General features: G+C 42.4%; 1 protein-coding gene across 1 annotated transcript in view; it reads left to right on the forward strand.

Annotated features, from left to right (window-relative positions):
- Window positions 1–17,238, forward strand: part of LOC139413561 (testis-expressed protein 264 homolog) — a 121,512-nt gene that overhangs the window by 92,732 nt on the left and 11,542 nt on the right. Inside the window, exon 3 of the mRNA XM_071161067.1 lies at window positions 16,788–16,980. Coding sequence (XP_071017168.1) covers window positions 16,788–16,980 — 193 coding nt within the window. The remainder of the gene's footprint in view (window positions 1–16,787; window positions 16,981–17,238) is intronic.

The raw sequence follows: 17,238 nt of genomic DNA on the forward strand, positions 1-17,238 counted from the left end.
GGCTGCACTCGGTCACTGTGAATGTGGGACGGTGATGGCCCTGCTCTCTCATATCTCCCTCCTGTTATTCACAAACTGCTTCTTAGCCAGCTCTCATTTGCTGGGGAGTGTCTGTACACCACCTTCTGCAACTGGATCCTGGACTTCCTGATGTTGGCTGTGAGGATTGGCAACAACACAACAACACCTCCACCCCGGGTCTTCTCCAAATGCTACCACTGCACCATTGAGAGTGTCCTGACCGTTTGCATCACAGCCTGAAACGGGAATTGCGCCATCCACGACCGCAAGGCCCTCCAGCTGGTGGTGAAGACAGCCCAGTGCATCACTGGGACTATGCTCACACCCATCCAGAACATCTACTCTAAACGCTGCCTGAGTATGACCTGCAGCATCATCAAGGACCCCACACACCCCAACCACAAGCTGTTCCACTCCCTTACCGTCGTGCAGATGGTCTGATACCAACCGGCTGAGACAGTTTCTACCTACAAGCCATCAGACTGTTGAACACTTGAACTGGACTGACCACCTGCTCGGATTCTCTCCACGTTAGCACAGATGCACACATACACATCACATCTGCTGCTACCAGACTCTTATTAGGATTGCTAAATGCAGCACAATTTAAACACTTGCCCCCCCCCCCAAAACGCATGTAAATTTTGGACTACAAGTTGTGCCTTCCTGTATTATACTTATGCTAAAATGTTTATTATATTCTACTGAGTCATTTACTTTATGTTTGTATTCTTATCTTTTGTTATTTCTTATTGTTGCATTGTCGAGAATTAACCTGCAAGTAAGCATTTCATTGGACGGTGTATCAAATCAAATTTTATTTGTCACAACACATGTTTAGCAGATGTTAATGCAAGTGTAGCGAAATGCTTGTGCTTCTAGTTCCAACAATGCAGTAATAACCAACAAGTAATCTAGCTAACAATTCCAAAACTACTACCTTATAGACACAAGTGTAAGGGGATAAAGAATATGTACATCAAGATATATGAATCAGTGATGGTACAGAGCGGCATAGGCAAGATACAGTAGATGGTATTGAGTACAGTATATACATATGAGATGAGTATGTAAACAAAGTGGCATAGTTTAAAGTGGCTAGTGATACATGTATTACATAAAGATGCAGTAGATGATATAGAGTACAGTATATACATATACATATGAGATGAATAATGTAGGGTATGTAAACATTATATTAGGTAGCATTGTTTAAAGTGGCTAGTGATATATTTTACATCATTTCCCATCCATTCCCATTATTAAAGTGGCTGGAGTTGAATCAGTGTGTTGGCAGCAGCCACTCAATGTTAGTGGTGGCTGTTTAACAGTCTGATGGCCTTGAGATAGAAGCTGTTTTTCAGTCTCTCGGTCCCAGCTTTGATGCACCTGTACTGACCTCGCCTTCTGGATGATAGCGGGGTGAACAGGCAGTGGCTCGGGTGGTTGTTGTCCTTGATGATCTTTATGGCCTTCCTGTGACATCGGGTGGTGTAGGTGTCCTGGAGGGCAGGTAGTTTGCCCCCGGTGATGCGTTGTGCAGACCTCACTACCCTCTGGAGAGCCTTACGGTTGTGGGCGGAGCAGTTGCCGTACCAGGCGGTGATACAGCCCGACAGGATGCTCTCGATTGTGCATCTGTAGAAGTTAGTGAGTGCTTTTGGTGACGAGACAAATTTCTTCAGCCTCCTGAAGTTGAAGAGGCGCTGCTGCGCCTTCTTCACGATGCTGTCTGTGTGGGTGGACCAATTTAGTTTGTCTGTGATGTGTACGCCGAGGAACTTAACTTACTACCCTCTCCACTACTGTTCCATCGATGTGGATAGGGGGGTGTTCCCTCTGCTGTTTCCTGAAGTCCACAATCATCTCTTTAGTTTTGTTGACGTTGAGTGTGAGGTTATTTTCCTGACACCACACTCCGAGGGCCCTCACCTCCTCCCTGTAGGCCATCTCGTCGCTGTTGGTAATCAAGCCTACCACTGTTGTGTCGTCCGCAAACTTGATGATTGAGTTGGAGGCGTGCGTGGCCACACAGTCGTGGGTGAACAGGGAGTACAGGAGAGGGCTCAGAACGCACCCTTGTGGGGCCCCAGTGTTGAGGATCAGCAGGGTGGAGATGTTGTTGCCTCCCCTCACCACCTGGGGGCGGCCCGTCAGGAAGTCCAGTACCCAGTTGCACAGGGCGTGGTCGAGACCCAGGGTCTCGAGCTTGATGACGAGCTATGGTGTTAAATGCCGAGCTGTTGTCGATGAACAGCATTCTCACATAGGTATTCCTCTTGTCCAGATGGGTTAGGGCAGTGTACAGTGTGGTTGAGATTGCATCATCTGTGGACCTATTTGGGCGGTAAGCAAATTGGAGTGGGTCTAGGGTGTCAGGTAGGTTGGAGGTGATATGGTCCTTGACTAGTCTCTCAAAGCACTTCATGATGACGGAAGTGAGTGCTACGGGGCGGTAGTCGTTTAGCTCAGTTACCTTAGCTTTCTTGGGAACAGGAACAATGGTGGCCCTCTTGAAGCATGTGGGGACAACAGACTGGGATAGGGATTGATTGAATATGTCCGTAAACACACCAGCCAGCTGGTCTGCGCATGCTCTGATGGCGCGGCTGGGGATGCCGTCTGGGCCTGCAGCCTTGCGAGGGTTAACACGTTTAAATGTTTTCCTCAGGTCGGCTGCAGTGAAGGAGAGTCTGCATGTTTTGGTTGCAGGCCGTGTCAGTGGCACTGTATATACCATGTGTATCCTGTACATATGACTAATAAAACTTGAACTTGTAACTACTGCCCCTGCTCCATAGTGGTATCCTGTCTTATTCCACTAGCACGGCATCAGGGTCTTCCGAAGCATGTGTAGTTCTTTAGTGAAAGCCATGTCTGGTCTAGTGGTCTTTGATTGTCTCTGACTACTGTAATTTGTTGTGTTTTGTCTCCTTGATATCTACCTCACACACACACACACTGTTCTGGCAGCGCCACTAGAACTGGAACAGCCCATCTCCACCACATATCTAACAGCAAGTGTCTTGGGAACCCAAACCTCCCCAGCTCAGTGAATGAGAAGACGATACACTGAGAATCCACTTCTTTTAATGCTAATAATCATTCTATATAATTACCCAGTTGGAATCATGAAGAGATTATTTTGAAAAACTTTAGATAGAGAAAGTGGGACAGAGATGGAGTAGAGAGGGATTTACACATCGTGTGACAACTTTAAGTTTTTCACCTGTTACAAATTCTGCTTTCTATCTGAACGGGCATTTATAGAATGCAGTCCATTCAACCCAATTTCTCTTGTTTTGATTTGTGCATTTATCTTTGTCATGTCTTCTATCTGGCTAACATTTGGAATGATAAACTCTTCTCTTCTCTTCTCTTAGCTGAGAGGATGACAGATTTGGTATTTGTTTGTAGTCGTATTGCAGCAGCTCCTCTTCACAATCCATATATGACCCATAACCTTTTTTTGGACAGAGGGAAAAGTGGGCTTTGGCGACATCTCATTAGCCAATGAGGAGATTAGGTGTGAGGGGGGGACTGAAGAGCTTTAGGAGGATATGATGGGTTCTCTACAGATGGATCAGGGAGAATGAGAAGGTGATCCTTCACTAAAGGCTGAGCAAATATAAACTCTATGGGATTCATTTCATAGTCTTTTTACTCTGATAACAGTATTGTGCTTGAGTTTCCACTATGCTGCTTGTGTACTGAAGACCCTGCACAGTTTTCTTTATCTGAAAAACTAGAGCACTTTACTTTCAAAGAACTATATGTTCCTGACGTGCACAGCCATTCAGTTCAAAGACCTCTACATGCTACAGTAGGTTTATTTATTGAGTGTTACTGTTGTACATTCCTGCTGTATTGCTCCAGTGTTTGAATGTCCAGCTAAACTTTATAGCAGATCTCCAGTCAGAGCTGTGAACATTTTTGATGTGTTCTGGCCCTATAGACCCCCCTGAGAGACGTGACCTGCTGCTCCGCTTTCCCTCCTCTCGCCTCTCTCCTTTCCTCCCTCTGTTGCTGTCACTGGGCTAGTCACAGAGAGGATAGAGAGATGGCAGATGGAAATGAGCAGAATAAATGATGAGCCTATCACAGAGACCTTTTGAAACGCTCTCCCCCGTGTGAAGGACAAACAAGGCTACCATCACACATCTGGAAATGAAAAGGCTGCTTCTGTATTGGCGTCTAGCCTAAGTGATTGAAAGAGGGAGAAAGGCGTCTTAAAGACTCAGAAGTGTTGCTTTTCAGTTTATTACCAGTGGTTTGTGTAAGGCCTATGTACTGTACTGCACAGTGCTCTACAGTTATTGATACATGTTGAATGGGCAACCTCTACTGCTTCTAGGGCTAACAGTTTCTGTGGCTTGAATGCTCCAAGGGTGGTGTTACAGTACCTGTGTTTCCTTCACTCCTATAGTGTCTATGAAGAGGGAGGCTGTCTACTCTCAGAGCAGCTGCCAGAGAGAAAGTCAGGACAAACCCTGACGAGATCCTCCCTTCTCTCTCTCTCTTTCTCTCTCTCTCTGTCACTCTTTCTCCTAATTTTCCCTGTCTTACCTCCAGTCACACCAACACTTAATGAACTTCCCAATTAAACTAATTATCCTTAACGACGCTAACTCTTTCCTTAAAAATGTTTGCTTTCGAGGGCAGAAAATCTAATTAGGCAGTTTGTATTGAGGGAGTTGAACATTGTCCTTGTATACCAATTGACTACGGTTGCTCAATCAATTTGTCCCCGCTGCTTCGCTCTTCTATCTCTGGGTTTCTTTGTCTTGTCTTGGTCTGTTTGAATGAATTAGTCAGGGATTTCACCATCGATCCAGGAGGAGGCTGAGGCTCTCTCATGATAATCTGCCTTCATTGTAAGCAATTGCTTGCTAATTAATTTTGCAGGACAGTTTTCAAGTGTGGTGCTCTGTGTCCAAATGCTCCATCCTCAAAACCTTCACTCTCTCTCCAGTAGTAGGGATAGTTTTTATCATCTGTTGCAATAGCAGCTAATGGATGCTCTGATAAAAGTATTTTCACTGAAACGTTGGTGTTGGTGTGAGGTCCATTACATTGTTAGTGGAGCATCCAAGATCACCAGTGTGTTGGATGTGTGTGTGTTTTCCCCTAGCTTTCCTAGCTAATGGATGTGTGTCATGTCGTTGACGTGTTTCAGGGATGTTCCTGCTCTGTTTTGATGCAGATAACTAGGGAGAAAATAAGTATAGTTAAAGCACAGTCTTTTTATCTCTGATAACTTCCTTGTCCATTCTCGCATGTCGGTCTGTCTCTGTCTAGAAGGCTTCCAGCACAGTTATCGATTTTATTACACCATACAGCACACTCAGTGAGAAGTAATGATATCAAATCTGAGAAAGTTTACAGGTTGGAAGCAAGTGTTCCTCACTCTCTGTGTGTGCTGCTGGGTTTGCATGTGGTTAGTAGTAGGAATGCACGATGTATCGGTGAGCATTTTGGAATCGGACGATATTAGCTAAGAATGCCAACATCGGTTATGGCCTGACGTCTAGTTTAACTCCAACGTTAAAAACCGATGTCACAGCTACCGTGTAGCGGTATTTATTCAAGATGGGTAAAGAAAGATTTTGTTTGGGCGCCAGGCAGGTATTAACCATGCCGAAAGGAAAAGAGTAGAATAGAGAGAGTACCACTACCAGACCCACACACATCAACAGAAGAGACTGCCTAGAGTGTAGCCTGTTTACCAGAAAGCCAGTGGAGAGAAAAGAGAATACACACCATATAAAACCCACATCACAGCACAGGGGTAACCCCAACAAGAATACCTGATACAATAATAATACTAATAATGGCAGAGCAATTTAAAAGCAACTTCATACAAGAAAGAACCCAGTCATCAACAGAGGATTTGCAATAATCTGTATTATCTTCTAGTGGATGAGTGCAGAGGGTACGAATGTGGGGGGTGTTCATAGACACAACAAAGGCCTTAAAAATGTCCACAATCTTCTCGGCCACATGTCATTAGTACACCTCACCTCAATACAGTTCACATAACAATACACAACTTGCAAGCAACCTCCCTTTTAACTGAAATGTCCACCCAAATACTTCTGGCAGGGCAATAATAGTCCAGCTCTAATGAACTTCAATGGGAAGTGCATTTGAAAAATAGACAGTCTGTTGCAGGGTAAAGCACTGGGATGATAGAGGGAAGAGAAAGAGAGAATGAGAACAAGAGAGATCTTAGCTGTGGTCTTCGTGTGTGCTGGTGTACTGTCCGACTGTCCGATGGTTTGTTGGTTTGTATGTTAAAGCTTCGCAACAATGTTGCTACTAATCCATGCGATCCATAACGGGCGCGGTCCCAAACGAAAACCACCACGACCTAGAGCGATTACACCGATGATTGAGTTAAATACTCTATAAACTACACACGCTGAAAACAAACAAAACTTCTGCAGCACAGCACACACAATCAAACTGTCGCGCCACCCAAGAGCTCCTCCCAAAAGAGCTGAAAGAGCTGTCTTTATTTCCTCCTTCCTTACTGCTCATGCGCTCTTAAAGTGGCAGCGCACGGTGAAGGCTCCATGCAGATTTCGCCACAACCGTGCATACCTATATAACGTAAGTTTGCACTACACGTGCAGTACAGCATTCCTAACCTAGCCCACAATGTCTGTTGTGTGGATCGAGCAATCAACAAGTCGAGCAGTCATTTTAAAGAGTAAGTCAATTTCAGGGAGACAACTCAAAGGCAAAATCCATTAAAGCCACGATAATGAAATTCATTGCCCTTGACAATCAACCGTTTTCTGTCGTGGGTGATGTTGGCTTTCGCCGACTGGTCGAGCACTGGTACACACTACCAAGTGCGCTATTTTTCAGATGTTGCCCTTCCGGAGTTACACAGTAATAGCGTCATTGCTATTAGCTTCACGATATACATACTATGGAACGCCGTTTTGGTCTTTGAGTGTCAAAAAAGATACAGTAGCACTGTCAAAGCTGTACAAAAAAGTCTGCAAACACCGGCCACAAACGATGTGTTTACAATACCACGTTGGTAATAAAGCATCACTTGTTCAACCGCAACTTCTGGGGTAGCTAGCTTTAGCTTGGTACCTAGCTAGCACCAATACAACCAGACTGAGAACAATGACGAGTAGAAACTGCAGTCATTTTCATTATTTTTAGCAATTATTTAGGAATCCTTATGAGTAAGTATTTGCTAGGTTGCCACTTGGCTAGTGCGACTCGACTGGACCGGGTTATGTGTTGTAAAGCTAGCAACAATAAGGATTAGGCACAATAGTGGAATTTGTGGTTTGCCTTCAAAATAAAAGATGTCATTGACAGTGATCCAAATCAATATTAAAATGATGACATACTTTTATTTTTAAAACTAACCACAAAGTCCACTTTTGTGGCTAATCCTTATTGTGGCTAGCTTCACATAGATGGCTCCGACCACCATTCATCATATAAGAACTCTTCTAAATTAGGGTTATTTTAGATGATGACACCTAGCTATATAGTTAGCTAGCTAACAGTCATATAGCTACTGAAACAGATGTCCTTTTGCTGTGTTTTTGGAGAAGAACATTGTTTGCATCCATGAACTAGCTAGCTTTTTTTATGAACAGCACCATAGGTGCGCGAGACACATTTACAGGCATCATAGCATACGTGTCAATGAATCATTGTGACATATAAAATATGAGTCATAGTGTAATAACTACGTAAATGATGTATGAACGTGTTAAATTATTATGTGACATGCGGTCATATTCAGATCCTGATTGGCCACCAGGCTTATTTGACACGTCAAATAGTGTTATTTGACGTGTATCTTTTTTGACAAGCAAGGACCCAACCAACATTCCGTAGAAATCCTTGTTGAGAATGAAACGGCTGAACAATGAACAACGAAATAGCACAGCAAGTAAGTGAAAGAAATAGGTTTTGATTATGTTTTACTGGTAATGGGGACATACGTAAATGGCAACAAAATAACTCTTGTGTGTAACCTTTATTTAACTAGGCAAGTCCGTTAAGAACACATTTTTATTTACAATGACGGCCCGGACAACACTGGGCCAATTGTATGCTGCCCTATGGGACTCCCAATCATGGCCAGATATGATACAGCCTGGATTCGAACCAGGGACTGTAGTAATGCCTCTTGCACTGAGATGCAGTGCTTCAGACCGCTGCGTCCATGTGTGTTTTAACTATTTAACTGTATTAGACTGGTTAAAAGGCCGGTAAAATTTTAAATATCTGTATCGTTATACAGGAAAATATCTGTATCGGCCAAAAATGTCATATCGGTGCATCAGTAGTTAGTAGTTATCACTGATACACTGCACCTCGAGATCAGGCTCATTGTCCAGGCTAGGGAGTTTTCACACTAAGCATACCAGTCTTTGGTTTGTACAGTAGCCTGCGTATTCTGTCAGGGAGGTAGTTCTGGCCTCCGGTTCAGTTGAATGGCTGTTGTTGTGGATGTCAGTCCTATATATCAACCATAGCATGTTGGTTAAATAATCTATAAAGCATTCCTTCATTATAATACATAGGACGAGATAAGAATGGAAAGGCGCATGGGTGAATTGTAGTGGGAATGGCTGAGTAGATAAGCACAGTGTGGGAAGAGTAGATATTTTCTTATCAGACTTCACAGCTCGATATGAAGAGAGCTTTCCTCCTGTTAAGATTTGTGTATCTAGAAGCTAAAGCCTAGTTTGATCTTCAAATAGCCTGTGTTCCTATACACAACTCTGTGTCTTTAGTGCTATAGCCTGAGATCAGCTCTGCCTTTAGCTCTATAGCCTGAGATCAGCTCTGTGTCTTTAGCTCTATAGCCTGAGATCAGCTCTGTGTCTTTAGCTCTATAGCCTGAGATCAGCTCTGTGTCTTTAGCTCTATAGCCTGAGATCAGCTCTGTCTTTAGCTCTATAGCCTGAGATTAGCTCTGTGTCTTTAGCTCTATAGCCTGAGATCAGCTCTGTCTTTAGCTCTATAGCCTGAGATCAGCTCTGTGTCTTTAGCTCTATAGCCTGAGATCAGCTCTGTGTCTTTAGCTCTATAGCCTGAGATCAGCTCTGTGTCTTTAGCTCTATAGCCTGAGATCAGCTCTGTGTCTTTAGCTCTATAGCCTGAGATCAGCTCTGTGTCTTTAGCTCTATAGCCTGAGATCAGCTCTGTGTCTTTAGCTCTATAACCTGAGATCAGCTCTGTGTCTTTAGCTCTATAGCCTGAGATCAGCTCTGTGTCTTTAGCTCTATAGCCTGAGATTAGCTCTGTGTCTTTAGCTCTATAGCCTGAGATTAGCTCTGTGTCTTTAGCTCTATAGCCTGAGATCAGCTCTGTGTCTTTAGCTCTATAGCCTGAGATTAGCTCTGTGTCTTTAGCTCTATAGCCTGAGATCAGCTCTGTGTCTTTAGCTCTATAGCCTGAGATTAGCTCTGTGTCTTTAGCTCTATAGCCTGAGATTAGCTCTGTGTCTTTAGCTCTATAGCCTGAGATTAGCTCTGTGGCTTTAGCTCTATAGCCTGAGATCAGCTCTGTGTCTTTAGCTCTAAAGCCTGAGATCAGCTCTGTGTCTTTAGCTCTATAGCCTGAGATTAGCTCTGTGTCTTTAGCTCTATAGCTTGAGATCAGCTCTGTGTCTTTAGCTCTATAGCCTGAGTTCAGCTCTGTGTCTTTAGCCCTATAGCCTGAGATCAGCTCTGTGTCTTTAGCTCTATAGCCTGAGATCAGCTCTGTGTCTTTAGCTCTGCAAAAAGCCACACTTTAGACTAACCCCAGACGCATATGCTTTTTACATGAGGAAACAAGATGAAATAATTTGATGAAGTAATAAGACCAATTATTGTGCAGCACAGGAGCCGCTTAAATGCCTCTTTAACCCAGAAAAACACTACATTTTCATCAATGCCTTATAAAGCTCCTGAATTATTGAGGAGCGGGTCATGTAACGGGGAGAAAAGTAACACAACCACATGCACTATTTTGGAAGGATTATAAAGGCTTTGTTACTACTGCCATATACAGTAACCAACATCAGCATACTGCTCATCATAATATGCTGTTCACTGGCTGCCTATTTACAGAGAAATATACATAGCAACCCAATAAACATGTATTGTATAATTGTGATAACCAACATGTATCCTTGTCTAATGGTTTTTAGTCTCTTCTTTGCATGTGGTTAGGGCTATTCTTAGCCAATGCTCCACAGAGGAGTTAACAGTTAGGCAGATGTGCTGTGCTGTTTATGCTAAGCTCTCTGCTGTGCTGTTCTATGCTAAGCTATACTGTGCTGTATAGATTCAAAGAGGTCCACTCTGTTCTCCATATGAGAGCAGAGCCCATCTCTGTCCCAGAAGCCCCTGATTAAACCTCCAGCCCCAGACTGAGCAGGTTAACTGGAAGCATGTTTACTCCTGTGCCGCCGACCATGGAAATGGATCTCCTCCAACCAGGAACACAGCGATGCAGGATTGCGATGCGGGGAAAAGGGCAGGGGGAGGAGGAAGGAAATCCCACATCCTCCCATTGTAATTAAAAACGTTCACGCCAGGAGCGCCATTTTGATTATGACAGGCCAGTTAATCTATCTCTTTTTTATTTCCTCTGCGGTGGGAGGGAGATATCTGATTGCATCCGAGGAGAAAATGAGTTACCAGGAGACAAAGAATGTACTAATCTATTTATCATTAATTAATAATGCATGTGGGTGGTAACTTTATTTATGTTTGGCTGTCAAATCAGGGAGTAATTATGGTGTGGCAGAGGGCAGGATCAGTGTGGGTGACAAATGGAACAGGCGGGGCGCCGATGGGCCGTAAATCTAACGGCCACTGTTGGCCATCCATTATTCACAACCTCTTTCTTAATGATTAAGTGGTTAGGGGGTGAACGTTATTTATAATAACGGTTACATGGAGAAAATCTGAACTCTCTGAAATGAAAATGGATGGCCCTTACTTCAGCAAAATCTATTTTTACCTAAACCCTCCCTGAACTCTTGAAGAAGAAAAAAAACAAGTGACCCTCCCCCATACCCTTAATAATCATTAAAACAAAGTGGATAGCTGAGAACATGTAAACTCAGTGTAACATTGATGTGGCAACTCTCTTATGCTCTGCTATTGCACAATTCTAATTTGTCCCTGTAGGTCACGTAAAGTTATCCCCAGTAAAATGAGCCCACCACCTCCACTGCTCGCACCTCATCCAGTCCCCACCTGTGACTGAAAACAGGGGGAGAAATGCCAATTGAAAAGCTCTCTCTTAAAAATGTAGAATTCTGTGTAAAATAGCTAAAAGGCTATAAAGTAGCATTTACTGTTAGTTAAGTTTCTAGGTAGCAAGTTAGCATACACTAGAGCTAACTGGGCTAGTCATTGTCTAAATGACAGGAAGAAACACATTCATAACCATATTGTGGCCTTTTAGGCACACTTGATGTTGTACGCCCTACAGAGAATCAGAGATGAGGGGCAGCATAGGGCACACATGGATATACACTGAGTATACCAAACATTAGGAACACCTTCCTAATATTAACCTGTCTCCTCCCCTTCATCTACACTGATTTGAAGTGGATTTAACAGGTGACATCTATAAGGGATCATAGCTTTCACCTAGATGCACCTAGTCAGCCTGTCATGGAAAGAGCAGATTTGAGTCTATAGAATGGAGCAGCATAAACAAAGGTCATGGTTTTGTATACTCAGTGCATAGCCTAATAAGCAACTCATTATAAAACACTGAGAAATATAGAAATGTCATCAATAACAAGTTATGTGACCCTCCACTATTTATTTAACCTTTATTTAACTAGCCAAATCAGTTAAGAACAAATTCTTATTTACAATGACAGCCTACCGGGTAATAGTGGGTTAACTGCCTTGTTCAAGGGCGGAACGACAGATCCCACTATGTCGAACGAACATATTATCTGTCAACGTTTATAAAATTGTACCGAAACTTCCTGTTTCCATCACAGCTATCATGATAAAAAAATGTATACGGTATGACTTTACTAGCATAAACCACGTTTCCATCCACAGTCTCTCTCTCTCTCTCTCTAATGGATGCATTCCATTGGAGCTGTTCATCCATTAAGGCGTGTGTGTGGTAGTGTGATCGTCTGTTGTGTCCTGAAGCTGTGGAGGTCTAGGAGGTTAATTACTTTCTCAATAGAAGATATCTCTCAGCTTTCATGCCATCTTTATCAGTCACAACAACACCGGCACACAGACACTACAGCAAGTCCTGATATGTCCAGAAAATATGCCCTATAATTTGAACACTATTGGTGCCTTTAGAGAGGATTTGTAGTGACATTTGCGAAATGCCTTTACAAATCACCTCTGCTCTGTGTTGGTCCCTGCCATTGGTAAACCAATGTAATTCATCCTTATTTGTATTCACCTTGATTTTTGAATGACTTCTATTTTTGTGAGATGGACTGTAATTCATATCAGGCTTTAAATAGCCGCTTGACAATAACCGGGCTCGGGATAATGCTAGCGGCAGAGCGGTTTGTAACAGAGTCTCAGCAAACCATTACCTCCTGCAATAGTGGCAAATTCTTCTCTACCGGTTATATTCACAGGAAAAATATCACTTGTTGAGTCAAATTATTATGCCATCAGATTGTAATCAACATAAGTCACATAATAATTTAACGCATTCATTAATTTTTTATGTAGTTATTACACATTGATTACACTATCACTTGTATTTTATGTTACAATGATTCATTGATGCTGGTAAAGTTGTCTCGCTCACCTACATGTGCTGGACATTTAAAAAAAAGCTAGTTAGCTCATCGATGCAAACAATGTTCTTCCCCCAAAAAATAGCAAAAAGACATCTGTTTCAGTAGCTATACTATATAGCTAGGTGTCATCATCTAAAATAACCCTAATTTATAAGACAGTTTTTATTTGATTAATGGTGGTCGGACCCATCTATGTGAAGCTAGCCACAATAAGGATTAGCCACAATAGTGGACTTTAATAAAAGTATGCCAGTCGAGCCTTACTAGCCAGATTAAGCTAGCTGGCTGGTTATAATGTTATCTTTGGGCAACAGAGTTAAGTAGCTGGCTAGCTAGTTATTTTCAGGAACTGAAGTTCAATTTCAATAGGCGAACAACAAGTGGCAACCTAGATAATATACTTACTCACAATGATTCCTAAATCATTGCTAGGAATAATGAAAATGACTGCAGTTTCTACTGGTCATTGTTTTCAGGCTGGTTGTATTGGTGCTAGTTGGGTACCAAGCTAACACTAGCTACCCCAGAAGTTGTGGTTGAACAAATGAGGCTTTATTACCAACACGGTATTGTAAACACATCGTTCGTGGCTGGTGTTTGCTTGTATGCAGACTTTTTTGTACATCTTTGACAGTGCTACTGTATCTTTTTTGACACGCAAAGACCCAAACAGCATTCCATAGTATGTATATCTTGAAGCTAATAGCAGTGATGCTACTACTGTGTAACTCCGGTAGGTCAACATCTGAAAAATAGCGCACTTGCTAGTGTGTACCGGTGCTTGACCAGTCGGCGAAAGCCAACATCACCCACGACAGAGAACAGTTGATTGTCAAGGGCAATGAATTCCATTATCTTGGCTTTAACGGATTTCATCTTTGAGTTGTCTCGCTGAAATGTTCTTTCAAATGAAATTCGATTTGTTGACTGCTGGATCCACACAGCAGACATTGTGGGCTAGGTTATGAATGCTGTGTTGCACGTGTAGGGCAACATTTTACGTGGCGTCATTACAGCATGTACCTACGTTATATAGGTATGCACGTCAGCTTTGACATCTGTTTTACACATCGGCGTTAAAATAGACATCGGTCGATACCGATGTTGGCATTTTTAGCTAATATCGGCCGATTCCAATATGTTCACCGAAATATCATGCATCCCTAATTTAAACCAATCAATCCCCTTGTTCACACTGCCACTCTCGCCCAATAAACAAAATGTATCACCAGCCCTCTCCTTCACCCCTCTCTCTCCCTCTTGTCTCCTAAAGTGAAGGGACAGCACACCTCCACAACCCACTGCCTCCATCTCTTGAATATATATTTGTTAAAATATTGTTATAAAAAATAAATGTATCATTTGTACAGTTCTTTATTACAAATTGTATTATTTGTCACATTTGACTGTGTAAAACCTTGCAGTGCTACTTTTTTCTTTAACATCTAGTGACTCCCCATCCCGCACGAGGGAGCGTAATCATCGACTGACACTAATTAGCATAACGCAACGGACATAAATATTCCTAGAAAATATTCCTATTCATGAAAATCACAAGTGAAATATATTGAGACACAGCTTAGCCTTTTGTTAATCACCCTGTCATCTCAGATTTTCAAAATATGCTTTACAGCCAAAGCTAGACAAGCATTTGTGTAAGTTTATCGATAGCCTAGCATAGCATTTTGTCCAGCTCGCAGCAGGTAACTTGGTCACGGAAATCAGAAAAGCAATCAAATTAAATCGTTTACCTTTGATGAGCTTCGGATGTTTTCACTCACGAGACTCCCAGTTAGATAGCAAATGTTCCTTTTTTCCAAAAATATTATTTTTGTAGGCGAAATAGCTCCGTTTGTTCTTCACGTTTGGCTGAGAAATCGCCCGGAAATTGCAGTCACGATAACGGCGAAAAATATTCCAAATTAGCTCCATACTATCGACAGAAACATGGCAAACGTTGTTTATAATCAATCCTCAAGGTGTTTTTCAAATATCTATTCGATAATATATCCATCGGGACAATTCGTTTTTCAGTAGGACCGATTTGGCGTAATGGCTACCTCTGTATTTTACGCAAGAATCTCTCTGGGAGCATCAATGTAGCCGCCTACGGGTATTCTTCAACATAAATGCGTAAAACTAGGTCACAATGCTGTAGACACCTTGGGGAATATGGAGAAAAAGTAATCTGGTTGATAGCCCATTCACTGCTCAATAGGGACCCATTGGAACGCAGCACTTTCAAAAGATAAGTCACTTCCGGATTGGATTTTTCTCAGGCTTTCGCCTGCAACATCAGTTCTGTTATACTCACAGACAATATTTTTACAGTTTTGGAAACTTTAGTGTTTTCCATCCTAAGCTGTCAATTATATGCATATTCTAGCATCTTGTCCTGAAAAGATATCCCATTTACTACGGAAACGTTTTTTTTCCAAAAATAAAAACACTGCCCCGTAGTCACAAAAGGAGTGAGGTGGATATAAATTGAAATGTGATTGTTTATCTCTGAAATGAAACCATCTAGTGGTAGGTTTCAAACAAATACATGTCTGTCGATAAACAACCCCATGCCATAATTAGATACTTAAAAAACACACCAATCTATTTTAGAAGTTCTTTAAACAAAAAAAAAGCGAATTTATTCATATGTATGAAAATTGATATATAGCGTTTTGGAATTAAATGTATAAACTCCCCTCTTTCATCACACATCTGCCTCCCTCCACCCTAGGAAAGTGACTATGTAGACATATGACTCTATATAAATGGAATGTTAATGCCCCGCATGTGGAGGAACATATCGCACATGCCATGAATTCCTATTCACGCACCATACATACTGTATACAGTATAATAGTGTTATGTCAGCACACTGGGAGGGTTTCATCATGTCGCTCCTCTCTGATCTTCTCTTCTTGTCTGATGCCTTCTGCCCATCTGCATAACACGCATAGCTTCTCATTGGAATGGACTCTTTCACATAACAGTATAGTTGAGCCCCGATGTAGCAGTAGTGGGAATGTGAGAAGCTAACGGCTCTCATTTTAAACCTGCAGAAACATGGTGATCATTGGGTTTTTGGAATTCAAGGACAACAACAGGTTGGCTTGAGAAACCTAATATGCTGCTTTCTTTGGAAGGGTAAAGTTCTTCTACATGTGTCTAGAGGTTGTCCCTCTAAGGCAGCAATTTGCCCCTGCTCTAAGGATGATTCCATTTGCTGAGACTTATCCCCCATCAAAGGTCAATATGTGCTGCTATACAGTATGGATCATAGTGCTTGTGGAATATCGGTATATATCAATTCTCATGTTGACTACCTCACCACAGTGAATGAGGTTATACAGCATATTGATGCTGTGAAACTTGTTTTTTTGTTTTATTAGTCCTTTAATTAAAATAAAATGCCTGATGTCTTTGTTCCAGACAAAAGAGATTGGCTCATTAAATGTAGTGTTTGTGTCTGTGCGTGCATGTGCGCTCATCTCTCACACAGCCTTGTTCCAATCAGGGTGTGCTGGATAAGCAAACTGCCTAGCTTTAAACATTAATGAGCAGAGAGTGAAGTAAAGGTTTAAAGCAGGGGGCAATCTTATACCTCTGGAAAGAGTCTCTTTCAGGACTGTTTTGTGTTGCACTCTAGAGTGGCAGAGGAGAGAAATTAGTTTAAAATCAGTTTAATGGTTCACAGCTCTGTTTATTGTTATGGGAGAAACGCAGGGCTTAGTGATGTGGTACATGGTCAAGCTGACAAGTCTTTCTGGTCAACAGCAGCTGTCTTTAGAGAAGGACGTAGTCTTTCTTTAGAATAACTCACCCTACATTGTTGAGATAAGTGCTTTTTGGATACAGAACGGCTGAGCCTTAGAAAAGCTCAGGATTGGAGGGCAGATCTGACAAAATAGACTGCCTCTTGCCAATGGGAATCAAACATGCAGTTTGAGCTCTCTTTCTCTGTCTCGCTCTCTCTCACCCACAGGAGAGGCAACTCCATGCCTGGCCATTCATTGAGATCAATACAGGGGACCTAACGCACTACATTGCTCCGCTGTCCTCCCAGAGCGGCTTCCACCACACTGGCTTTGTTGTGCCCGAGCTCGTCACACAGACAGCGGCCAAGACACCGGTGACAGAGGAGTCCTTGGACCAGGACAGAGGGACGGATATTTCAGGTACTCTAAGCCCCTCTTCCTTCCATACAACCACTGACATTGACCAACCAGGTGTGTTCTCCCCCGTTTGGAATGTAATGGGCAAGTTTAACTAACACCAAATATCTTTTAAGTTCTCATTCAACCTACCCAACCACAGATGCGTTTTAGCTAGTTTCATTCATAGCAAGAAAATAAGAGTGGATGGCCAGTAATGGAAAGTGAGACAAAAGCATTGAACAGCTTGTTCCACTAAGAGGTTTGTTTGAATTACTTCAG

Source organism: Oncorhynchus clarkii, chromosome 7, assembly GCF_045791955.1.
Source record: "Oncorhynchus clarkii lewisi isolate Uvic-CL-2024 chromosome 7, UVic_Ocla_1.0, whole genome shotgun sequence".
Classification (NCBI taxonomy): domain Eukaryota; kingdom Metazoa; phylum Chordata; class Actinopteri; order Salmoniformes; family Salmonidae; genus Oncorhynchus; species Oncorhynchus clarkii.